Source organism: Pogoniulus pusillus, unplaced genomic scaffold (assembly GCF_015220805.1).
Source record: "Pogoniulus pusillus isolate bPogPus1 unplaced genomic scaffold, bPogPus1.pri scaffold_51_arrow_ctg1, whole genome shotgun sequence".
NCBI lineage: Eukaryota > Metazoa > Chordata > Aves > Piciformes > Lybiidae > Pogoniulus > Pogoniulus pusillus.
Window position 1 is genome coordinate 438,656 of NW_026974710.1, and position 24,801 is coordinate 463,456.

The 24,801-nt window shown below is 50.7% G+C and overlaps 1 protein-coding gene and 1 long non-coding RNA gene across 9 annotated transcripts in view; one reads left to right on the forward strand and one right to left on the reverse strand.

The window, feature by feature from the left end:
• LOC135174253 (gastrula zinc finger protein XlCGF26.1-like) overlaps positions 1-24,801 on the reverse strand; it is a 182,787-nt gene that overhangs the window by 138,654 nt on the left and 19,332 nt on the right. For 2 of the 5 annotated variants that reach the window (XM_064141479.1, XM_064141477.1), the window contains exons 2-3: positions 22,962-24,418; positions 16,504-17,148 (exon numbers count right to left, since the gene is read on the reverse strand). The exons of 2 other annotated variants lie outside the window; for them this stretch is intronic. In XM_064141479.1, coding sequence (XP_063997549.1) covers positions 22,973-24,370 — 1,398 coding nt within the window. In that variant the 5' untranslated portion in view covers positions 24,371-24,418 and the 3' untranslated portion in view covers positions 16,504-17,148; positions 22,962-22,972. Of the gene's footprint in view, positions 1-16,503; positions 17,149-22,961; positions 24,461-24,801 lie in introns of those variants that run through there. One more of the 5 variants, XM_064141478.1, reaches the window with a different exon arrangement.
• LOC135174260 (uncharacterized) overlaps positions 1-24,801 on the forward strand; it is a 128,518-nt gene that overhangs the window by 32,320 nt on the left and 71,397 nt on the right. The gene's annotated exons all lie outside the window — the stretch shown is intronic.

Here is a 24,801-nt window from a genome sequence, read left to right on the forward strand (position 1 = left end):
GCAGGAGAGTTGCTTTGTCCTGCAGCTGTGCCTCAGAGTTTGTGATGCTCAAGAGGCAGCTGTGAAGTAGCTGCTGCAGGAACTGAGCTGAACTGGAAGCCTGCAGTCCAGAAGGCAAAGTTTGTCACTCGTGGTCAGGCCCTGGAATCAGCTCCCAAGGGCAGTGTTGGATTCCCCTGGCCTGGGCAGCTTTAAAAGTCATCTTGTGAGGGGCTGGTCCAGCTGGTGACAAGTGCAGTGTCAGCTGGAAAGGTTTGAGCAGAAGGTCCTTGGGGTCCCTTCCAAGCTGGCATTCTGTGGGCACAGAGCTGTGCTGGGCATGTTGAGGGCAGCTGCAAAGCTCTGAAGCCTTTGTGCAGAGTGCCAAAGACATGAGTGAGCCTGGAAAGTGACTGCAGAGTTCCCTGCTGAGAGCTTTTCAGAGCTGCCCAAGCATTTGTGTGAGTTTCTGCTCAGCTGGGAAGGGATTTGGGTTGTTTTTCCAGGCAGTTGGAAACCTTTTTAAGCATTCTTCTTGTTCTGCTCCTCCTTGGCCTTGGCCTCTTCATTGTCACAGGCTCAGAGGGTGTTAGGGGTTGGAAGGGACCCAAAGAGATGATGGAGTCCAACCCCCCTGGCAGAGCAGGACAATCCTATCTAACAGAGATCAGAGAGGAACACATCCAGAGAGGCCTTGAAAGTCTCCTGAGAAGGAGAGTCCAGGACCTCCTTTGGGAGCCTGTTCCAGTGCTCTGTGACCCTTAAAGAACTTCCCCCTTGTGTTGAGGCAGAGCCTCCTGTGCTGCAGCTTACACCTACTGCACCTTGTGCTATCCCAGGGAGCAGTGAGCAGAGCCTGTCCCCCCCCTCCTGGCAGCCTTCAGATACTTAAAGCTTTATCCAATCCCCTCTCAGTCTTCTATTCTCCAGACTAAGCAGCCCCAGGTCCCTCAGCCTCTCCTCATCAGCCATGCCCTCCTGTCCCCTAATCATCCTCTCAGCCCTCAGCTGGACCCTCTCTAGCAGATCTCTGTCCCTCTTCAACTGGGGAGCCCAAAACTGAACACAGTATTCAAGATGAGGTCTCTCTGGGGCAGAGTAGAGGGGGAGGAGAAGCTCCCTTGATCTGCTGGACACACTCTGCCTAATCCACCCCAGGATTGCTGTGCCATGGCTAACTTGTTAGCCACCAGTACCCCCCAGGTCCCTCTCCACAGGACTGCTTTCTAGCAGATCACCTCCCAGCCTGTACTGCTGGAGTCTGTTATTCTTTCCCTGATGCCCTTGTCCTTGTTGGATGTCACCTGGTTCCTCCATGCTCAGCTCAGTCTGCCCAGGGCTCTCTGGAGGGCAGCACAGCCTGCAGCTGTCTCAGCCAAGCCTCCCAGCTTGGTGTCAGCAGCAAACTTGCTGAGCAGCCTCTGTCTGTCTGTGCCCTCATCAATGGCATTGATGAAGATGTTGAACAGGACTGACTCCAGCACTGATCCCTGGGGCCATTACTGGTCACAGCTCTGCAGCTGGACCTGGCACCATTGCTCAGCACCCTCTGAACTCTCTCTTGCAACCAGTTCTGCCACTGGCTGAACACCCTGGGTGCCTGAAGAAGAGGCAGTGAGAGGGCTGATACAAGCCAAAGCCAATCCCTTTGTGGCATTCCTAAGGTGTTTGTGGTCCTTTCATCAGAACACAACAAATGATATTAAACTGGAGTTGGTTACTGCTGCTGGTGTCAGAAATCACATGCTAATTAGCACAGGCATCCATCACATTCTCTCAGCAACACCTACCTTGTGTCTAAGCAACCCAAGTCAGCAGAGAGAGGTGAAACCCACAGGCTCCAGCCTTACTTTTGTTTGTTTGTTACAGCATTCTCTAAGGTCATTCCAACCTTCCACTTTAACTCAGCACTTACTGAGCTCCTGCACTCTCACCTGTCCATGGCTTATGTTCCAGTCTGTAACATTCAGACCAATCTATAGAATCACTACATTTAATATTGCTACTCCAAACAGGCTCCAGCAGTTCCATGTCCTTGTGCTGGCTTCTCCAGAACTGCACACAGTGCATCCTCCACTAGATCAGGTTGCCCACAGCCCTGTCCAGCCTCAGCCTGAATATCTCCAGGAATGGGTCCCCAACCACCTCCCTGGGCAGCCTCTGCCAGTGTTGTCACAGAGCCCTCTCCATGACATCACACCACCCTCATACTACAGAGCCTGCTCCTAACATCCAACCTCAGACTGCTCTGCTCCAGTTTGCAGTCATTGCCCTCAGGCTGTCCCTGCAGGCCCTTGCACACAGTCTCTCTCTGCAGCCTTCTTGTAGCCCCCTTCAGATCCTGGAAGGTTGCTACTTGGTCTCCCCAGGGCCTCCTCTCTTCCAGGCTGAACAACCTCAGCTCCCTCAGCCTGTCCTCATAGCTGCTGTTGGCCTTCTGTGCTGCAGGCTCACACTGCCTGCTCTTGTCCCTCAGCACCCTCAAGTCCTTTCCCTCAGGGCCACCTGCTATCAGCTCCTGCCCCAGGCTGTGCTGAAAGGGAGGATTGTTGTAGCCCAGGTGCATGACCCTGCACTTACTCCTGAGGTTCCCCTGGGTGCTGCTCTGTAGCTTGTCCAGGTCCCTCTGGATGCTCTCCTGTCCCTCTGGCCTGTCATAGGTAGAGTTTTGTGACAGCACAGAGCAGGGTCTGTGATCTGGAGTGGGCTGTGTGAGGTCATAGACAGGGTTGTGGCTTGAGGCCATGGAGCAGGTTGTGTGACATCATGGAGAGGATGGTGTGATGTCATGGAGAGGGCTCTGTGACATCACAGGGAGGGCTGTGTGGCACCTAAGAATGCTGCTGAGCCCATTGTGGTCTCTCCACTCAGCAGAGCTCTCAGCACAGATTTAGATCCCTGCAAGCAGACTGAGCTGCTCCCCATGCCTGGGCACAGCCTGCCCAGGACTGCTGGCAGGGCTGCAGCTCCCCTGTCCAAAGTGCTCAAGGACAGCCCTGACTGGCATCCCAGGAGCAGCAGCAGGAGAATTCAGTCCCATGGATGCTGACCTTTTAGCCAACCAGGATCTTGTTTGCCTAACAAGAAGCCCTTGGCACAGCCCAGGACACCCATGGCAGCCTTCTCTGTGGGCACTGGGAACCAATCAGTGACTGATAGCTGAGGGCTTGCCTCAGGGGAAGAAACCAGTGACAAAGACACCAACTCCTTGGGAAGCCTTCAGATGTGACCCAGCCTAACTCTCTCTTGCTGTCAGCTGTGTTCAGCCTCAGCTCTGGATGCAGCCACAGGGGCAGTGACCATAAGCAGCTGATGGAGGCTCTTGGCCTGCCATGCTTTGAAAAGCAATTTGGGATAACACAACTCAACTTGGAAGGCAATCTCAGTCCTGGTGGCATCAAGACCAGGTCACAACAGCACCAACAGCACAGCCACAGCCTTTCCTTGGACAAGAAAGCTGGAAAGAGCTTGCAGGTAACTCCAGAGCAGTCAGCCTCACCTTCACCCCTGGTAAAGGGATGGATGGAGCAGCTCATTCTGGAGGGCACCTCGAGGCACTTGGATGAGGAGGTGGTGATCAGGAATGATCAGAATGGATTTAGCAAGAGGAAATCAGGCTTGGCTAAGCTGACAGCATTCTAGGATGTCCTAAGTGCATGGGGAGCTGCAGGCAGAGCAGTGGATGTAGTCTGCCTTGGCTTTGACCTTAGCAAGGCTTTTGGAGCACTGGGGAGTGTAGATCCATTTTTTTGGGGTGGGGAAGAATTCAAGGGGGTTTTGCCACGGATGTGGTAATTGCTTTGTAATGTCTGTCTCTGTATTTTCACTCTCTAAATACAATCTGTGTTTTCTCTCCAGTTTGATTTGAGAGTTTAATTTCTGTTGTCTCTCTTTAAAAAAACAAACAAACCACGACAGAATAATTTGGTGGCCTGTACAGGGAACGAGGTGGTTGGTCTTGTGCTGGTGTTGCACCACTGATTAAATGGCTCTTGGTGCACCAGTGTGGTTAGATGGTCACTCTCTGTTAATTTCCATGACTACAGTGACTTATGTGCTCACTTGGAAGAGGCAGGCACAGCTGACTTGGTTCAAGATTGGTACATGTGGAAAATACAGATTGGTCCAGGGTTACATGCATGGCACAGATAGGTCACAACCCTGCAGGATCAGCCCCCTATGGCTGGCTGACCCTGCACCCTTGCAGCTGGCACTCTTACCTCCTGCAGCTGCATGTGGGGGGTGCCACCCATCACCTGGTGTCGTAAGTCCAAGGTGGGCTCAAGGACACTTCCCAGCACGGGTGCCCATGTTTGTCAGCCCATGTCCTGCTAGCAAGGAAATGCTCCAACAGTTTTGCATAGGCTGAACTGGAGACAAAGGCAGAATTAAAGCTTAGGAAAAGATGTGGTCCCTCTTTGTGAAGTTGGCAGGGAGAGCTGGAAGGTTTAGTGGTGGAGGGGGTAGAAGGTAGCGGCAAGAAGGGAGCTGAAAGGTCTGAGGTGGCTGAAGATGATAGAGGACTCCTGCCCCTGAAGCAGCCACAGCTCGAGGTGCTCCACAGCAGGGTGCCCAGCAGCACTGCACAGGGTGAGCTGGAGGGGTGGAGCAGAGCAGGCAAACCCGTGTGTGGTTTCCCCTCCTGATCACACTCTGTGGGCGGTGGAAGTGCAGGTGGCTCTGGCAATGCCAGCAGCCTCCCCAGGACTCCTAGATCCAGGCAGCATTTCAAAGATGGTGCCACACAGAAGCAGTGGCATCTTTCCTGGGGGGCTGACTGCTGTGGCAGCCATCCTCTTGCTGGGTGCAGCCACTCCCCATTCAGGGAATGAGCTGGTGACTCCAGAAGAAACGGCTGTGCCTCAGTGCCCTTCTTGTCCCAGCACAGGCAGCATGTACAGGCAGGCTGCAGCTGTAAACAACGAGCCTGCATTTGGAGTGTGTCCTGCTGGGGAAGCTGCAGAGAGCAGCGATGGGGATCCCCTTCCCCTTCCCCCGCTGTGAGTCAGCCTGAACTTTGCTGTGAGGGAAAAGGCGGTGCCCAGCATGGGGACTCCCTCGCTCCCCGTGCACTCCTGCTGGTTCTGCACAGGGTAGCCAGCCAGAACTGGCAGCAAAGGGCAGTGTGTCCCTGCTTATCTCAGCTGAGTTTTCAGTGGAGGCAGAAACAGCAGTGGCAGCCCTGGGGCCAAGTTCAAGCAGCAGGGCGAGCCGCAAGGGTACCCTGACGGTAGCACCTCCTGTGGCCGGCGAGGCAGTGGTGAGGATGGATGCTCCTGGGCAGGCAGTGGTTCCTGTGAATGACACTGGTCCTGTTCTCATCCCTATTCTGCCACCTGCTCCTCGTCCACCTCCAGAACCTCCTCCTTCCCAGGTGTCTGTTGAGAAGGTGGAGGGAGAGGTGCTGGGAAAGGTTAAATCATTCTGAAAACATTCTGTCCAGATTGGGGAAGGAAGATTAAGGGCAGGGACTGGGGGTGTGGGGGTTCACTTCTGAGTGTGCAGCTAGAGTGGAGGAACTGCAGGACAGAACCCTCAGGGGTGGTGGAGGGCCTGGTACAAGAGACAAGTGGAAGCATGGGACTCTTGTAGATACTGGAACTCATCTGTGACAGAGAGATGGAATTCATCTGTGATGAAAGGGATCTTCCCCCCTGCCTGTGTGAGAAGCAAACTGGAGCAACAGCTTGAAAATGGAAGTGAACTGGACTCAGCTGCCCCATTTGAGTGCCCCAGGGGTGGAGACACACCATTGGAGACTGCTGCAATGAAGGGACAGGGCAATGGCTTGATGCAAGCCAAAATTCCACTGGATTAGAGAAACAGGCAGGTATGCATTGTCTCAGAAAGGCTGGCATGTTCCTCACTGGTTGGTTAGAATTACAGCAATAAGAAAGTTAGTAGCTACTACATGGTTGGCTAACACTGCTCAGGCCAAAGACACTGTCTCTACTGTCTTCATTACTTTCTCTGCTCCTTGCTGTATGTTGCTATGCAACTACCTGAGCAGTCCTGACCGCAGGATCCTACTTCTCTTCCTCTTCTGAGGTCTGTCTGACCCACACATTGCATGCCCAAGGTCTGTGCTGTATTTGTTTCGTCTGGGGCAGTTGTTCCTTGCCAACAAACCATTCCCCTATTCCTGCACCTGCCCCTTTTTGTTGTACAGAGGAGAACCTAACAGTAGCACAACCAATCACCCATTAAATACACTGCAAAGTACATAGTAACAATATGAGTAGCAAGAATATTATAAGCCATACAGAACAAAGCATTTTTACACACTACAAATCAACCCAATCAGTCCCCATCCCACAAAAAATAAATTCTAAAGAGTGACCATAACTAAACAGAGCAATTCTCATTCAGTGACATTAACTAAAGTAATCCAGACATTAGTTTTTGAAAACATAAAGAAACTTAACACCTAACCCAACCCCCCACATTCCCACGGTCACAGTAACTGCAACTTTCACCCTGGAGTCAAGGCTGTTACTGTGTCCTTGTTCATCTGATCTTCCTGAATGGATCCCTTGTGAGGATGAGCATATTTTGCTGGTATCCACCGAGGCCCTGACTGGGCAGAGTGGCTGGAGAGCAGCCAGACAGAGAGGGATCTGGGGGTACTGATTGATACCCGCCTGAACATGAGCCAGCAGTGTGCCCAGGTGGCCAAGAGAGCCAGTGGCATCCTGGCCTGCCTCAGGAATGGTGTGGCCAGCAGGAGCAGGGAGGTCATTCTGCCCCTGGACTCTGCACTGGTCAGACCACACCTTGAGTGCTGTGTTCAGTTCTGGGCCCCCCAGTTTAAAAGGGACGTTGAGATGCTTGAGCGTGTCCAGAGAAGGACGACGAGGCTGGGGAGAGGCCTTGAGCACAGCCCTACGAGGAGAGGCTGAGGGAGCTGGGATTGTTTAGCCTGGAGAAGAGGAGGCTCAGGGGTGACCTTACTGTTGTCTACAACTACCTGAGGGGAGGTTGTGGCCAGGAGGAGGTTGCTCTCTTCTCTCAGGTGGCCAGCACCAGAACAAGAGGACACAGCCTCAGGCTGTGCCAGGGGAGATTTAGGCTGGAGGTGAGGAGAAAGTTCTTCACTGAGAGAGTCATTGGACACTGGAATGGGCTGCCTGGGGAGGTGGTGGAGTCGCCGTCCCTGGGGCACTTTAAGGCAAGGTTGGACGTGGCACTTGGTGCCATGGTCTGGCCTTGAGCTGTGTGGTAAAGGGTTGGACTCGATGATCTGTGAGGTCTCTTCCAACCCTGATGATACTGTGATACTATACTATGATATCCTTTTCCCCATGTTATTAAAGGATAAGGACCTTTGACTTTACCTGATTCTAGGGCACGAATTAAAACTGGTGGCTGCTCCTGAAGCTCACAAAGGTGATTGTTTGCACCATTGGCAGAGTATCATCTGTGCCTGTGCAATGCAAAGAGTTGTAACCATAGAGAGCCTTTGGTCATCTTTCTTCAGGTGTCACTGAGATCCTGCCTCCTCCTTCCTGTTTTTGCAAGGGAGATTTCAAAGCCTGGTGTGATGGCTCAATGATAGATTGCCCTGTAGGGGGGTGTGATGGCTCAATGATAGATTGCCCTGTAGGGGAGTGTGATGGCTCAATGATAGATTGCCCTGTAGGGGGGTGTGGGATCCCAGTGACATGCTGAATTCCCCATGCTGAAAGAAAGCTTTGTGAGAATTGAGCAATATAGGCAGGGCATGATCAGTTTTAACAGCTGGAGGCACTCCTAACATGGCAAAGGCTCTAAGAAAATGCTTTTTTGCATCCTTTGCTTTTTCTCCTTTGTGACAGGAGGCATAGAATGCTCCAGAAAAGGTATCAATGGAAGAATGTACATATTTAAACAATCCAAATTCTGGAACATGAGTCACATCTGACTGCCAGATTTCTAAGCTGTTTAATCCACGAGGGTTAACACCTTCGCTGCCTGTAGGCACAATGGTACGTTGGCAGTCTGGGCAGGATGCAATGATATCTGCTGCTTGTTGAGCAGACAATTCAAATTGCCTTCTTAAGCCTTTTGCATTTTGATGGAAAAAGATGTGACTGAGCTTGGCCTGAGCCATCCGATCAGGTAAAGTCAAAACTGGTACAGTTAGTAAATCTGCTTGGTGATTCCCTTCTGCAAGACATCCTGGGAGGTCAGTATGAGATCTGAAGTGCATAATGAAAAATGAAGGTTGTCTGTTATTTAAAAGAAAAATCGATTTCTGCAGCAAATCAAAAAGGTGAGGACTGGAAACATCTTTGGGTGCAGCAGCTTCAGCACACATAACAATCCCTGCCACATAGGCAGAATCAGTGACTCAATGGAAAGGCTTATCATGATGTAATTGAAACACACCTGTTCCTGCTGCTAGTTCCACTGTTTGAGGGGAACCTGGATGTAAAAAACCATCTGAATTCCAACCTTGCCTATTAACATCCCACCAAACCATGGCTGACTTTTGTGATGTTCCTGACCCATCTGTAAAAAAGGTAATTGCATCCAATGGTTGAAAGCTTCTCTTAGGTTCCTCTGCCAGAGCAAAAGATAAATGAAACAATTTGTGGGGCAGAGGGTGATTTGAAAACTGACCTACATACCCCTGGAGTGCCACTTGAAATGGTAAGGAATTCTGCATCAGCCAGATAAAATAAGCATCTGTGAGCGGGGTGTAAATGACTGAACATTGTTTGCCCGTTAGGGTAGCTACCCTATTCCTGGCTTTCATGATAACATGAGCAAACATTTCTGGCTGGGAATAAATAGGTTTTGAAGGCTGATGGGGTAAAAAGACCCACTCAAGAAGTAGCAATGGATCTTTCAGGCTCAGATCCCACTGAAAGATGAGACCCAAAGGTTTAACATCGTCCCACAACATGATCAGGAACAGTGGCAGGTCAGGGTCCCAACGATGAGCCTGTCGTGATTGTGTAGCTTCACAGATTTTTTGAATGGCTTCCTTTGCTTCTGGAGTCAGAGAGCTGGGGGCAGGCAAATGAATGTCACCTTTTAGGAGTTCAAACAGTGGGGTCAAATCAGAATTAGAAATACCCAGAAGAGGCTGTAGCCAATTTAGAGAACTTAGTAGTTTTTGAATGCCATGCAAATTGCTCACTTGAGTTTGCAGCTGAACCTTCTGAGGTGTTATTGTTTGAGCTCTTATTTTCCATCCCAGGTATTGCCAAGGTTCAGTTCTCTGTATCTTTTCTTTAGAGATACAAAAGCTTCTTCAATGGCTGCACAAACCTCCTGTACCGCCCGTTCCATGTCAGGTGGATCTTTGGCAGCAATAAGCAAATCATCCATGTGATGATACAGCAATACCTGAGGGAACTGCTCACATACTGGAGACAATGCTTTAGCCACATACCACTGACAAACTGTGGGGCTGTTCTTCATCCCCTGTGGTAACACAGTCCATTGATAACGCTTTAGAGGTGCTCACATATTAACACTTGGGATGGAAAAGGCCCCATCCTCTTTAACATCTTCACAGATGATCTGGATGAGGGCATGGAGTCAGTCATCAGCAAGTCTGCAGATGACACTAAGCTGGGGGCAGATGTGGCTGGGTTGGAGGGCAGAAGGGCTCTGCAGCAGGACCTTGACCGCCTGGACAGATGGGCAGAGGCCAATGGGATGGGGTTCAATAGCTCCAAGTGCAGGGTGCTGCACTTTGGCCACAGCAACCCCATGCAGAGATACAGGCTGGGGTCGGAGTGGCTGGAGAGCAGCCAGACAGAGAGGAATCTGGGGGTACTGATTGATACCCACCTGAACATGAGCCAGCAGTGTGCCCAGGTGGCCAAGAGAGCCAGTGGCATCCTGGCCTGCATCAGGAATGGTGTGGTCAGCAGGAGCAGGGAGGTCATTCTGCCCCTGTACTCTGCACTGGTTAGACCACACCTTGAGTGCTGTGTTCAGTTCTGGGCCCCCCAGTTTAGGAGGGACATTGAGATGCTTGAGCGTGTCCAGAGAAGGGCAACGAGGCTGGGGAGAGGCCTTGAGCACAGCCCTACGAGGAGAGGCTGAGGGAGCTGGGATTGGTTAGCCTGGAGAAGAGGAGGCTCAGGGGTGACCTTATTGCTGTCTACAACTACCTGAGGGGTGGTTGTGGCCAGGAGGAGGTTGCTCTCTTCTCTCAGGTTGCCAGCTCCAGAACAAGAGGACACAGCCTCAGGCTGCACCAGGGGAAATTTCAGCTCGAGGTGAGGAGAAAGTTCTTCACTGAGAGAGTCATTGGGCACTGGAATGGGCTGCCCGGGGAGGTGGTGGAGTCATCGTCCCTGGGGCAGTTCAAGGCAAGGTTGGATGTGGCACTTGGTGCCATGGTCTGGCCTTGGGCACTGTGGTAAAGGGTTGGACTTGATGATCTGTGAGGTCTCTTCCAACCTTGGTGATACTGTGATACTGTGACACTGTGATACTGTGATGCTGTGAAACCGAGGAGCATCTTCAGGGTGAAGAGGAATGCTGAAAAAGCAATCTTTCAAATCTATGACAGTTAAAGCCCAGTTTGTAGGGATCACTGTGGGAGAGGGGAGCCCTGGTTGCAATGCTCCCATGGATTCCACAGCATCATTAATTTTTCTTAAATCATGAAGCAGAGGCCATTTGCCAGATCATCTTTGAATCACAAAACCAGGAGTATTCCAGGGGCTAAGAGAAGGCACTATGTGCCCTTGCTCTGGCTGCTCCTGTGCTAACTGTTCCTAGGTGCAAAGTTTTTCCTCAGGGAGGGGCCACTGATCTACCCATATAGGAATTTGTATTTTCCAAGATAATTTTGGGGTATTGAGCCCATCAGCAGCCCTCTCTAAAATGTGTTTCCAATGTGAGGCCCCATTGCGCCAGGACATCTCTCCCCCACAGGACCATAGGTACCAGCAACACAAAAGGTTTAACAGTTGCAATCCTTCCCTCAGGCCCAACAATCTGTACAAATCCCACACTCTGCTGACTTCTCCCCACACCCCCTATTCCTGCCAGTGGCTGTAAGATTTTTGCCAGTGGCCATACCGGGGGCCATTTGGCCAAAGAGATAACAGTGACATCAGCACCAGTATCAATAATGCCATTTAAAACAACCTGCTGCTCTGCTTTTTTCATTATGCATTTTTGTGTAGGTCTTTCATTAGACACTGACTGAGTCCAATAGACCTCTGGAAGTCCTGTTGAACCGAAAGCTCCTTCACGTTTCTTCACTGTTTGAGGATTAAATGGATGCCTGGGAAGTAAAAGCAACTGAGCTATATGACTGTTTTTTGCAACTGCACAGGGAGGGAGTGGTGTCCAAACCATAATTTTCACTTCCTCTGCATCACTATCAGACCACATCCACAGGCCACATCCACAGGCCTCCCCACAGCCACCAAGCAGTCACCTGATCATAGAAGGAGATCAGGTTAGAAAGGCAGGATCTGCCCTTCCTAAACCCATGCTGGCTGGACCTGAGATCTTTGCCATCCCTCAGGTGCGCAGTTATTGGCCCCAAGATAACCTGCTCCATCAGTTTCCCTGGCACTGAGGTCAGGCTGACAGGTCTGTAGTTCCCAGGTTCCTCCATCCCACCCTTCTTGTGGATGGGGACCACGTTGGCCATTTTCCAATCTCCTGGGACCTCACCAGTGAGCCAGGACTGCTGGAAAATGATGGAGAGCAGCTTGGCCAGCTCAGCTGCCAGCTCTCTCAGCACCCTGGGATGGATCCCATCTGGTCCCATGGACTTGTGGGTGTCCAGATGGCTCAGCAGGTCCTGAACTAATTCCTCATGAATTTCCAGGGGAACACACTGCTCCCCGACCCCATCCCCCAGTTCAAGAGGCCACTTGCCTCCTCCTCCTCTCTCCTTACTGTTGAAAACTGAGGCGAAGAAGGCATTCAGGACCTCTGCCTTTGCTTCATCATCAGTTATAGTGTTCCCCTCCTGGTCCAGTAAGCAGTGGAGGCTCTTCTTGCCCTTCCTTTTAGCGTTGATACATTTATAAAAGTGCTTTTTGTCTCTTCCAACCTTGGTGATACTGTGATACTGTGATACTGTGATACTGTGCTACTGTGCTACTGTGATACTGTGCTACTGTGATACTGTGCTACTGTGATACTGTGATACTGTGCTACTGTGCTACTGTGATACTGTGATACTGTGATACTGTGACACTGTGACACTGTGACACTGTGACACTGTGATACTGTGATACTGTGATACTGTGCTACTGTGCTACTGTGCTACTGTGCTACTGTGATACTGTGCTACTGTGCTACTGTGCTACTGTGATACTGTGACACTGTGATACTGTGCTACTGTGATACTGTGCTACTGTGATACTGTGATACTGTGATACTGTGCTACTGTGATACTGTGATACTGTGACACTGTGACACTGTGATACTGTGCTACTGTGATACTGTGATACTGTGACACTGTGATACTGTGATACTGTGATACTGTGACACTGTGATACTGTGCTACTGTGATACTGTGATACTGTGCTACTGTGATACTGTGCTACTGTGATACTGTGATACTGTGCTACTGTGATACTGTGCTACTGTGATACTGTGATACTGTGATACTGTGCTACTGTGATGATACTGTGCTACTGTGATACTGTCCTACTGTGATGATACTGTGCTACTGTGATACTGTGCTACTGTGCTACTGTGATACTGTGCTACTGTGATACTGTGATACTGTGATACTGTGATACTGTGCTACTATCAGTAACTCCTGGTAATACAAACAGACCAGTCAGGGTGGGTGATGATCTTCCCAAAATCAAAGCTGTTGTATTTTCTGGCAAAGGTCCCTGAAAGTTGGTGTCTAATAAGTGAACTGAAGAACCGACTAAGGTCACTGCGTGTTTGGTTTCCAAGTCCAGTCCTGCACTGCCTGTTGTGGCTCGTTGCAAGCCGTGGATTGGCGTCGGAGAGCTGCTGTGCCGGCTGCATCGTTTGTGTCGGAGCGCGGCGCCGCTCCGCGCTCTGCCGCCAGTTTCCCTGAAGCAGCTTCCCTTGTTTATCGTATCTAGAGTGGCACTGAGCTGCATAATGGCGACCTTTCTGGCACGGGGGTGTCACGGAAGGTAGTTTGGGAGGTTGTGGGGAAAATAGGTGGAGACTCACTTGTGCATTTTCAAGTGGTTTATTGCTCAAACACGGAGATCCCCCTCCCGAACTAAATTCCCCACCTGAGTTCTTTTGGATTGAAGTTGTAAAATAACAGTTCAGAAAATAGCAGATAGAGGAGAGTCTGTGATTTCTTTAGAGTTCTTTTGAGTCTTTAAAGTTACTCAGTCTTTACCTAAAGAGTTCTTTCTCCAATTTACTCACTGTTCGTAGTTCAGTTCAGCAAAGTTCGAAGGTTTGGGCGGTGTCCCTTTGTTCGTCAGGATCGGGCCCAAGCAGGTTTCAGGCCTCTGCGGGCCCCTCGTTGGGCAGGGCCGATCAGGAACGTGAGGGCACCGCGGCAGGAGCGAGGCAGGCAGGCAGGCAGGCAGGCAGGCAGGCAGGCGAGCGAGCGAGCAGGTAGGAGCAGGTACCAGCAAGCTCAAGCCAGCAAGCCCCGATCCAGGCAGGCACACTGTTGGAGGACGGAGACCGGTGCGGCGAGAGATCGGGGCACTGAGAGTCGACTCTGTGGCTTCTGCGCAGCAGTGCGATTTATTAGGGCGATGCAGCGACCTTTATAGCCCCCAAAGGGGGTGTAGACAACTGACTTAGTTCAAGATTGGTACAAGTGGAGGGTACAGATTGGCTCCAGGTTAAGTGTAAGGCAGAGATAGGTTAACTTACAGTAAACACCTTAAGGATCCCACCCAGGGGGGGTGGCCAGAGTCAGCCCCCTGGGCCGTGCCCACCCCAGAGGCGGGCAGATTCCACCCCCTGACAGCTGTGCGTGGGTTGCTCATAGTCGCCGGCTCAGGCCCCTGGGAGCCTCAAGGCTCCAAGGACACTTCTCATCACAGGGTCTGATGTTTACCTTTCATGCTCCGCTGCGGGAGGAAGCTTCCCACAGCACACCATGTTTATAATGTTCAAAAGAGGTAACCCTCCAGCCCAGGCTATTTTACCTTATTCTTGCAGATTGGCACAAAATTACAATTAACCTATACAATTGGACAGTTCTTACCAAAACAACCTGTAGGACCACCCCAAGCTCGGCCCACACCAGGTGTGGAGCGGGCATGAGAACTGCCGTTCCCCCCAGCCAAAACAGGGGCCATTGTTTACCTTTTATCTCGACTAGGGAGAGACTTTCTCATGGGGCTGAAGGACTGTTTTGGTTTTACGATGCTCTTGGCATTAATGTGAGACACTGCAACTTTTACAGCAGGGAGGCCTGCTAAGGGCTTCTGCTACCCTCCATGACATGGGGGCATATTGATACAGGCTTAGTCACTTGCCCCTTTTGAGCAGAACAGTTCTTCCTAATGTGACCTGGCTTCCCGCAGCCAAAGCAAACAGTCGCCCTCCCCCCTGTGTTCACAGCAGCAAAAGCAGTGCCATAGTCTCGCATTTAAAATCGGACATCCCTGTGCTAGTTTGAAGCAAGCTGGAATGTTTTGGTAACAGAACTAGATAACAGGCAGTGAAATGAAAACAATTGATGTCAACTTCTCTCACAGTCTCGCTGAGAACTCTGGGAAGAAGAAAGACTTTTTCTCCATTTTGTTTCTCTCTCTTGCTTTTGCCTTAGACCTGGTCACATCTCATTAACCCTGCTCCCACTAACCTTGCTCCCTAACCTCTTGGCTGCACCTCTCTTCTTCCTGAGAACTGGGGTAAGGTTGAGAGGGCCGGGGGGAGGTGTTGGGGTGGTTTGAAAGCCCCTCCTGGGGACCTTGGTTTCTGGGGGGGGGAGTTGTGCTTTTGTATTGTTTATCCTTTGTATATTTCTGTATATAACTGTATATAACTGTATAGATTGTAAATAGCTGCTTGTAAATTCTGCTAGCTGTAAATAAATTGCTTCATCTATATTCCCAGGGTCCGTCTGAGTTAGCTGGGGCAAATACAAAGTGTGGGGGGGCGGGGTAACCCCCAAACCATCACAATCCCGAAGCAGTTGCAAGCTTCCATCAGCTCAACCAGGGAGGGTTTTGGATTCGGTAACGATTTCAGCAACTTCTTACAGTCCCCATTGGCATTTTCAATTGCTAATTGTTGAAGTAAAATCTCCTCAGCTTCCTCGTTTGCAACCTGCTTTCCAAGAGCTTCCTGCAGTCTTGCTATGAAGTCCATAAACGACTCCTTTGGTCCTTGCATGACAGTTGTAAAAGCCTTTTGGGGTTTATGGGTGTCTGGAATCTTAAGGAGCGCTCACTTAGCAGCCTCCTTAGTGGCATCCAGAGCTTCTCTCGGACAATCTCTGGCCTGGGCGACGGGATCGGCTAACGGCCCCGTGCCCATCAGATGATCCATAGTTAAGGCTTGCAGGGCTGGATTATTCCCCGCTGCAAACCTTTGTAAAACAGTTTCTAAACTCTGACGCCATCCTGACTCCCACAGCATGTATTGAGAAGAGTTTAAAAGCAATTTGGCTGTTGTCTGCAGATCATAAGGTGTTAAAACAGAACTTTCACAAACGGACTCAAGCAGTCCCACGAAATAATGTGAACCCAGTCCATTATCAGAGGCAGCTCTTTGGTAACTGAAAAGCTGAGAGCTTCCCACTGGGGGTTGCAGCCACGCCCTGGATAGATCACCGGCGCTGCGGTAAAGCGAGCTGGCGCTGTGGCAGGTCGGGGCGGAACCATGACACGCCCTGCCGTGTCGGCATCCCCTTCGTCTAAAGCTCGTTGTTTAATTGCTGCCCACACCACACGGGGATCATGACCATCCGGTAGATACAGGTCTGGTTCCTCTTCGGGATCAAAGGGATCTAACTCAAAAGGATCATCACTAAATGATGTTGATTGCGAAGTTCCCACAGCAGGCTTAAATCACACTCGGGGCTTAGACGCCAGTAGGGTAGGTGAGTCCTTAGCATCAAATGGCAGGGGAGAGGCAGAGAGTTGAATTGGAGCATTCGTCTGCATTCCCTCCTTCTTTAAGGGACTAAATGCTCTCCCCGACTTCCCCTCCTGTTCTTTAACAGCCTCAGACACCCTTCACCACGGTGCAAGCAAGCACTGTGCTTCTGAATCACCATTTGTAGAAAGATCCCACAAGCAGACCCCTGCTTTGTCCCATAGTTCTGACTCAAGAACCATAATTTTCACCACGGTGCAAGCAAGCACTGTGCTTCTGAATCACCATTTGTAGAAAGATCCCACAAGCAGACCCCTGCTTTGTCCCATAGTTCTGACTCAAGAACCATAATTTTCACCACGGTGCAAGCAAGCACTGTGCTTCTGAATCACCATTTGTAGAAAGATCCCACAAGCAGACCCCTGCTTTGTCCCAAAGTTCTGACTCAAAAACTGTAATTTTCACCACGGTGCAAGCAAGCACTGTGCTTCTAAATCACCATTTGTAGAAAGATCCCACAAGCAGACCCCTGCTTTGTCCCATAGTTCTGACTCAAGAACCATAATTTTCACCATGGTGCAAGCAAGCACTGTGCTTCTGAATCACCATTTGTAGAAAGATCCCACAAGCAGACCCCTGCTTTGTCCCAAAGTTCTGACTCAAAAACTGTAATTTTCACCACGGTGCAAGCAAGCACTGTGCTTCTGAATCACCATTTGTAGAAAGATCCCACAAGCAGACCCCTGCTTTGTCCCATAGTTCTGACTCAAGAACCATAATTTTCACCATGGTGCAAGCAAGCACTGTGCTTCTGAATCACCATTTGTAGAAAGATCCCACAAGCAGACCCCTGCTTTGTCCCAAAGTTCTGACTCAAGAACCATAATTTCTGTAGTGTCAGGGAATTTATCCTTGACCCATCTCATGAGTAATTCCAGCTGGTAACCAGATATCTCTTTCTTATGTCCATACACAAATTCTTTCATGAGCTTATAAACCTCCCTTTCTTCATGTGAGGTTTGATTCCCCATGTTGAAGTCCCTCTGAGCTCACCTACCAATCTCGAGGAGGTGATGGAGTGCAGGCCTGCAATCTGCTTCCTTTCAGCAGCTTTCAGTTCCCAGAGGCTCGGGGCTGTCGTCCTCATATCCCGGGCGATAAGCACCGATATCACGTCGGGGTCACCATTTGCTGCAATGAAGGGACAGGGCAATGACTTGATGCAAGCCAAAATTCCACTTGATTAGAAAAACAGGCAGGTATGTATTGTCTCAGAAAGGCTGGCATGTTCATCACTGATTGGTTAGAATTGCAGTAAGAAAGTTAGTATCTACTACATGATTGGCTAACACTCTGCTCAGGCGAAAGTCACTGTTTCTACTGTCTTCATTACTTTCCCTGCTCCTTGCTGTATGTTGCTATGCAACTATCTGAGCAGTCCTGACCACAGGATCCTACTTATCTTTCTCTTCTGAGGTCTGTCTGACCCACACATTGCATGCCCAAGGTCTATGCTGTATTTGTTTCGTCTCGGGCAACTGTTCCTTGCTAACAAACCATTCCCCTATTCCTGCAGGAGATGACTGTGGACTGAGACAGATTGTGCCAAGAAGGACTCTAAGAGAATCTGCAATGAGTAATTGAGCCTTTGCAGTGGGTGGTTGCTTGGATGCACAGACTGCAAAGTTGAGTGAGAACGGACTGGGACTGTCCATTATTTGATGTTGAGTGCTGCTGAACACAATGCAGGTGGAAAAAGTTCCTTTGTTTGTGAAAAGGATTTGTTGGAAAAACTGTCTGGGTGTTTTCTGCCTTTTGGGTGGGGGTACAGCCTGTCCAAGGGGTGGTTATTTCCTGGTGGGGGAAGTTCAGGGCATGTATGTTGGGCAGTGCAGGAAGGTGGCAAGATCAATTGCGTTCTACAAAGGAGTTTTGATTTGGACTGAGACAGTTTGAGTTTAAAGAGTGCACAAGTTGTCACTGAGTTTCTCTCAGATAGTTGATGTCATCTGAGAAGTTCATTCAATGAGAAGAGTTGTGTCCAGGACAGATGGGTTTGAAGGAGAAGCAACAGAGAGGTGCAGGGTTTGGCTGGCACTGTTCCCTATATAGAGTCTGTTTCTAGTAAGAGGAGTAGTGTTCCTCCTCCTCCTGCCCTGTGTGTGTGCTGGGAGCCACTTTATTGGGAAGAACATGCAAGCAGTTGGCCTCCAGAGGCTTGTTTGGGCCTCTTTGGATGGCAGAGGCATTAGGGGGTGGGGGGAAGGACTGGAGCACTGGGGGGGTATTAGATTTAGCTTTTGGGACGGCGGAAAAACTTCCCTGGGTTTGCCATGGATGGGGTAATTGCTTTGCATGTCTAGCTCTGTATTTTTCTCTCCCTAAACATAATTCTGTATTTGCTCTCCAGTTTGACTTGAGAGTTTAATTTCTGAACCATGACACATTCCTCCAGTCACAGCACCCCCCACCCTTCGCAGCTCACCTTCCAGGGACAGCAAATCCCCCAGGACTAAGAGGTGCACAGCTAAAAAGATATCCCTGGCAGACCCCAGAAGGCTGAGTATGGATGGGGTCTGGAAACTCTGTGTGGGACACTTCGGAGTCGCAGGGAGCTCAGGTGCTGCTGCTAACACAGCAGCCTCCCCCCTCGCCTGCTGGGGCCATGGAGGCTGACCTCACCTCCTCCTAATCTTTTTTTCCTTACAACTGCTCAAAAGAAGCAGCACCTTCGGCTCTTAAAGGGACCAGACTGCATTTCTGGTAGCTACTTTGTGAATTAAAATCCTGATAATGTTTGTTGGCTTAGACTGTAACAGATCTTAAGAGTTTAGGTGTTTCCTGGATAAGCTCTTAATTGCAATAGGGTAAGTTCAGGACTAATTTTAGCAGAATAAGTGTAATAAGGCCTAAGTAATTAAAGCAGAGTATGTTAAGTAACTGGTACAATATAATGGAATATTATGGCAAGAAATTGTTTTGTGAATGTGTAGGTTAATGATTATCCCTTTCCTGCTGATTCTAAGGTCCTTTCTTTTTTCTGAATACCATGGTATCATCTTGAATTTTCTTTGGTTGTTTTTTTTTCCTCAGTCATGATTTAATGGTTTATATTTTTTAAGAGTTCTATAATTGAATATTATAAAATATTTTTCTTATTTTTTTTCCCCTGTATATTAATACAGCATTATAGGATGAGGATTATATAAAAACAAAAATAATAACTAAAAAAAATATATATATATTAAAAAAAAGAGGGGGAATGAGGGCAGCCACCCTGAAAGGAAGACTGCAAGAAAACTTTATACATTTTTAATGTTTTAAACAGCTTTCTTATGGGCAACAACCCCTGGTCATTAGGTATTTTAATGCCAATGACTCTTGAGAAAAGAGAGAGAAGAAAACATTGGAAAATTCTCTGGTCACATCATACAGAAAGATTCACCCTAGAGAAGGCTGACAGGGCCCAGGGAATCAATGTGTTTTCTTTTTCTGGTTTTGTATCTGTTTGTGCAGTTGTTCAGGTTGAGCTGATGGTGGTGTTTGTGTAGGTCATAGCTTTTGGTCACGCTTAATGAATAATCTGGGTATTTCCATGAGCTTCCAACAGTTCCCACTCATAGGCAAAGATGGGGAACAGCTGTTCTGTCAGCAGTGCTTAGAGTGCTGTGCTTGCTGTCTTTCTGCAAGAGGTGCCTGGCAGGGGGGTGGGAAGCACTGCCTTCAGTTTTAAACAAACAGAAAAAGGGAAAATGTTTGGAATAGTAAAATTAAGTGTAGTGATTCTATAGAATTGTCTGAATCTTATAGACTGGAACATAAGCCATGGACAGGCGAGAACCAGGAGCTCAGTAAGTGCTGAACTGAGACAAAGTGGAAGGTTGGAATGACCTTAGAGAATGGTGTAACAAACATAACCAAATGTAAGGCTGGAGCCTGTGGGTTTCACCTATCTCTGCTGACTTGGATTGCAAAGACACAATTGTGTGTGGTTGAGAGAATGTGATGAATGTCTATGCCAGTCCAGAGGAGGCCACCAAGATGACAAGAGGGCTGAAGGAGCTCAGCTGTGAGGACAGGCTGAGAGAGTTGGGGCTCTGCAGCCTGGAGAAAAGAAGGCTTCCAGAAGACCTTCCAGGATATGAAGGGGGCTCCAAGAGGGCTGGGGAGGGACTACTGACAAGGTCCTGTAATGGCAGGATGAGGAGGAATGGGTTTGAACTGGCAGAGGGGAGATTGAAACTGGATGTGAGGAAGAAGTTCTTTGCAGTGAGGGCAGTGAGACACTGGCACAGGCTGCCCAGGGAGCTTGTGGCTGCTCCCTCCCTGGAGATGTTCACAGCCAAGTTGGATGAGGCCTTGAGCCACCTGTTCTAGTGGGAGGTGTCCCTGCCTGTGGCAGGGGTTGGAACTGGCTGAGCTTTGAGCTGCCTTCCAACCTAACCCATTCTATGATTCCATTCTATGTCCCTGCTGACTGCAGAGGGGGTTGCACTGGATGACCTTTGCAGGTCCCTTCCAGTTCAGCCCAGGCTGTGCTTCTCTGGTGCCAACCAGCCCAATCTCTGATGTCACTCAGCCCTCTCTAGGATGTCACACCCCCTGCTCTGCATTGTCGCACACAGTGTGTGCTGTGCTGGCACACAACCTGCTTTGTGATGGCTCTCAGCTCTCTCTGTGCTGTCACACAGCCCTCTCCACCAGCAGCTTTCCCTCAGCTGCCTTCTCCCAGCCCCACACAGGGCACCACTTGTGGGCACCACTTGGGGGTTTCCAGCTCTGGGCCCAGCTGATCTCCAGGCTGAACAATGCAAACTCCCTCACACAAGGTGCTGAAGGGAGGGCACCTGCTACAGGCAGGCAAATGCCATTGGCTGTGTGCAAGCTCCCAACTGATCAGACAATCTTTGCCTCCTTTTAGCTCCACTCCCAGATCCTGCTGGCCCTTACCTGCTGTCTGTTCACTCCTCACACTCTGCCCATGCTCTCCAGGTGGTTGCAGGCTCCTGGTCCCAGGCTTTGCAGCAGCCTCTGCAGCTCTGCTGCCACATTCTCCCACATTCATCCCTCTGATCCCAGGGTCACTTTGCAGTTTTGCTCACCTCCAGTTCCTGACTCCCACAGCTGCACCTCCTACACTTTGTGCCTCCTGCCCAAGGCAATCATTGCAGTCAGCTGTGGCTCAGCTCTATGCTCTGGGCAGGAGGCTCCACATGCACTGCAGCATGGCAGCCCTGGAAGGCAAACCAAAACCCCCACACCTGTAGGGCCTGACCTGCAAACCAGTGCTGGGATTGAGCCAGAGAGACTTTTGCATGACTCTTCCATGATGTTCCTGTGCTAACTTCTGAGTCTCAACCAACTGCTGCTGGGATGGAGCTTGTGGCACTGTAGCGTGTTGCAGAGTGCTGGCAAAGGCTCCTTGCAGATGCATCCTAACCAGTTCCCCTCTGCTGCAATCCTTCCTGCTGCTATAATTTTAGCAGGCTGCAGGCCAGCTGGAAGTCTGCAGGGCCACTGATGAGCTGCTGGAAAGCCCCAGGCCTGATGGAGGTCAGCAGGGCACTGTTTGGCCACTGGAAGGCATCAGGGCCAGTGAGGATCTTGTAGGAAGCCTTGGGCCTGCTGGCAGCAATCAGATCCAGAGGGAGCTGCTGAAAAGCCTGATGGAAGCCCTGGGCCTGCTGCAGCTCCACAGGCAAACTTGTGGGCACCAAGCAGCAGGCTTGCAGTGCAAGCAGTGGGCACAGTGGCTGGCAGCAGGGCACTGGTGGGGACTGGAAAGCCTGTGGGAACTCTTCTGGGAGGCAGCAGGGCCAGGGCTGGGCTGGTGGAAAGCCCAAGGGAATCCCCAGCAGGCTCAGCTGGAGGCTGTGCAAAGGCCAATGGATGCCTGCCAGCAGGCCCAGGCACTCCTTAGGCAATTCCCTTGGCTCACCACTTCCCCTGCTGCATTCCAGTGGCTTCTGCATTCCAACGGCTCCAGAACATCTCTTGGCCTTTTCAGGAGCCCCCCCAGTGACACTGGAGGGTTCAAGCCAGGGGCTTCTAACCTGATTTCCATCTGCCCACCAACTGCCCTGCAGCATCCCAGGTGGCCCACAACTTCTCCAGAACTTTCCTCTAGCCCAGCACTGCTCCAGCTGGATTCTACCAGTAGGCTTCAGACTTCCCACAGGACCTCCACTGCACCAGCAGTGGTCCTCTGCAATTTCAGCTCCCCCAGGGCTTCTATCAGGCAGACCTGAAGCTCCCTACAGGATTCCCGTTGGGTCACCAGTGGCCACGATGCCTTCCAACAACGATTCTACTGCCCCACCAGTGCCCTGCACTCATTGCACTCATCCTGCTGCAGCAGGCTCAAAGCTTAACTACTCTTTAGCTCAACCTGCTGCCTCAGGAGAGAAGGTTCTTGCCACTCCTCAGGCTCCTCAAAGCTCCTGAACACTCCAAGAAATCTCTTCCCACCTCTGGCTGCTGGAAAGCCTCAGAGCAGCCACAGATCAGCAGGGATCCAGCAGGAACACTGCTGAGCTAGGGAGAAGGCCCTTGGAAACCCCAGGCCTGCTGGAAAGCAGCAGAGCCACTTACCACAAACCTGACAGAAGCTTTCCAGATGTTTCCAAAGACCTCCCTGAGATGTGCCCTACACTCTACAAAGAGTGAAATAAAAAAAAACCTCTCTGAGATGTCCCTGAGACTACTCTCAGCAAGAGACTCTCAGGACTCTTCTGAGAACCTCACTTGGACCTCCCCAGTCTGGACACAGGCCTCCAGCCCCAGCCCTAGGGAACAAATGCCCCCAACATTTGGGCACTGTGGCAGCAATGGCTAAAATAAAAGCCAAAAGACAGGATTTGGGTCACTTTGGGCTCAGAAGGGCAGGAGGTGTTTGTCCTGCTGGAGCCCCCAGCCTCTGAGACATGCAGGTGGAAAAGAGGCAATTTTGGGTCAATCTGCTGGAAAGGCCTTCTCGGGGTGGGGGCACAATCACCCCAACATACCTGGGGTGAGTCTATTTGTGCTTGCCCTGCAGCGTGGGTTGGTCACCAGTGTGGGTACAGCGGTGGGAAGTGAGAGTGCCTCTGCTGGTGAAGCTCTTGCCGCAGTCAGAGCAGGTGAAGGGCTTCTCACCGGTGTGGGTGCGGCGGTGGGAAGTGAGATTGCTGCTTTGGGTGAAGCTCTTGCCGCAGTCAGAGCAGGTGAAAGGCTTCTCACCGCTGTGGACACGACGGTGCTGGGCGAGGGACGAGCGCTGGGTGAACCTCTTGCCGCAGTCCCTGCAGCTGTAGGGTTTCTCGCCGCTGTGGATGAGTCTGTGCTGGATGAACCCTGAGCTGGTGGTGAAGCTCTTGCCACACTCTGCACAGGGGTACAGGTGCTCTCTGGTGTGGGTACGGTGGTGGATGGTCAGAGTAGAGTTGTGTTTGAAGCTCTTTCCACAGTCCTCACAGCTGAAGGACTTCTCAGTGGTGTGCACATGGCTGTGCTGGGTAAGGGCAGACTTCTGAGTGAAGCTGTCACCGCAGACAGCACAGCTGAAGGGCTTCTCGCCTGTGTGTATTCGGTAGTGGGCAAGAAGGTGTGAGAGTTGTGTGAACCTTTTGTCACAGTCAGTACAGCTGAAGGGCTTCTCGCCCGTATGGGTTCGGTGGTGCTTAGTGAGACTGGAACGCACTGTGAATCTCTTGCCACAGTCAGCACAGCTGAAGGGCTTCTCGCCTGTGTGGATTCGGTGGTGTTTAATTAGGCTGGAATAATCTGTGAATCTCTTGCTGCAGTCAGCACAGCTGAAGGGTTTCTCACCAGTGTGGATTCGGTGGTGACTAACGAGGTGCGAGCGCTGAGCGAAGTTCTTACCACAGTCAGCACAGCTGAAAGGTTTCTCACCGGTGTGGATTCGGTGGTGGGCAATGAGCTTAGAGTGCTCTGTGAACCTCTTGCCACACTCTCGACAGCTGAAGGGCTTCTCACCGGTGTGGATTCGGTGGTGGACAATGAGGTGTGAGCGCTGTGTGAAGCTCTTGCCACAGTCACCACAGCTGAAGGGCTTCTCGCCGGTGTGGATTCGGCGGTGCACAGTGAGATCTGAGGTCAGTGTGAATCTCTTGCCACAGTCAGCACAGCTGAAGGGTTTCTCGCCCGTGTGGCTTCGGCGGTGTTCAATCAACCTGCAGCGCCGTTTGAAGCTCTGCCCACACTCAGAGCACTGAAGCAGCTGCTTGACTGGCACAGAGGGGGCTAACATCAACCCATCCTCCGCCTCATATTCCTCCTTTTCATCTTGCTCATTTTCACCCTGAACATCATCCTCATGCTCAGCATCATCACAGTCATCATTCCCCTCATTGTCATCCTCTGTCTTGAAATCTTTCTCTTCCTCTTTCTTCAGGCTGCACTTGGCCTGCTCCATCTTACTCTCTGGGTTCTGCTTCTCCTCCCAGCTCTTGTCTGGATCCTTCTGTAAGGGCATGGTAGTAGGGGATGAGGTCATTGCTCTGCCCTAGGGAAGATGGAAGCACCTGACCCCAGCAGCTCAAACCCTGAAATCCTGCTGTCGTGGAGGCCCGAGAATAGGCTTATTTGTGCCTATGCTTGCCTAGACATGTTTTTTCTGCCAAGACCCCTGGTTGTAAACAGGTTGTATAAGCCCCCACACACCCAGCTCATGTCTCCCCGGGGCAAGCCCATGTGATCCCCATATTTGGGAAAGTCCAGACAAGCAGCCTTCTGCCTATTATGGTAGGGTTTGGCTAACTGCCAACCTGATTGGTCATTCTAGTGGCCAAAGAGGCCATTAATCTCAGCCCACATTCAATAAATAGGGGTGCACAGGTAAACAAA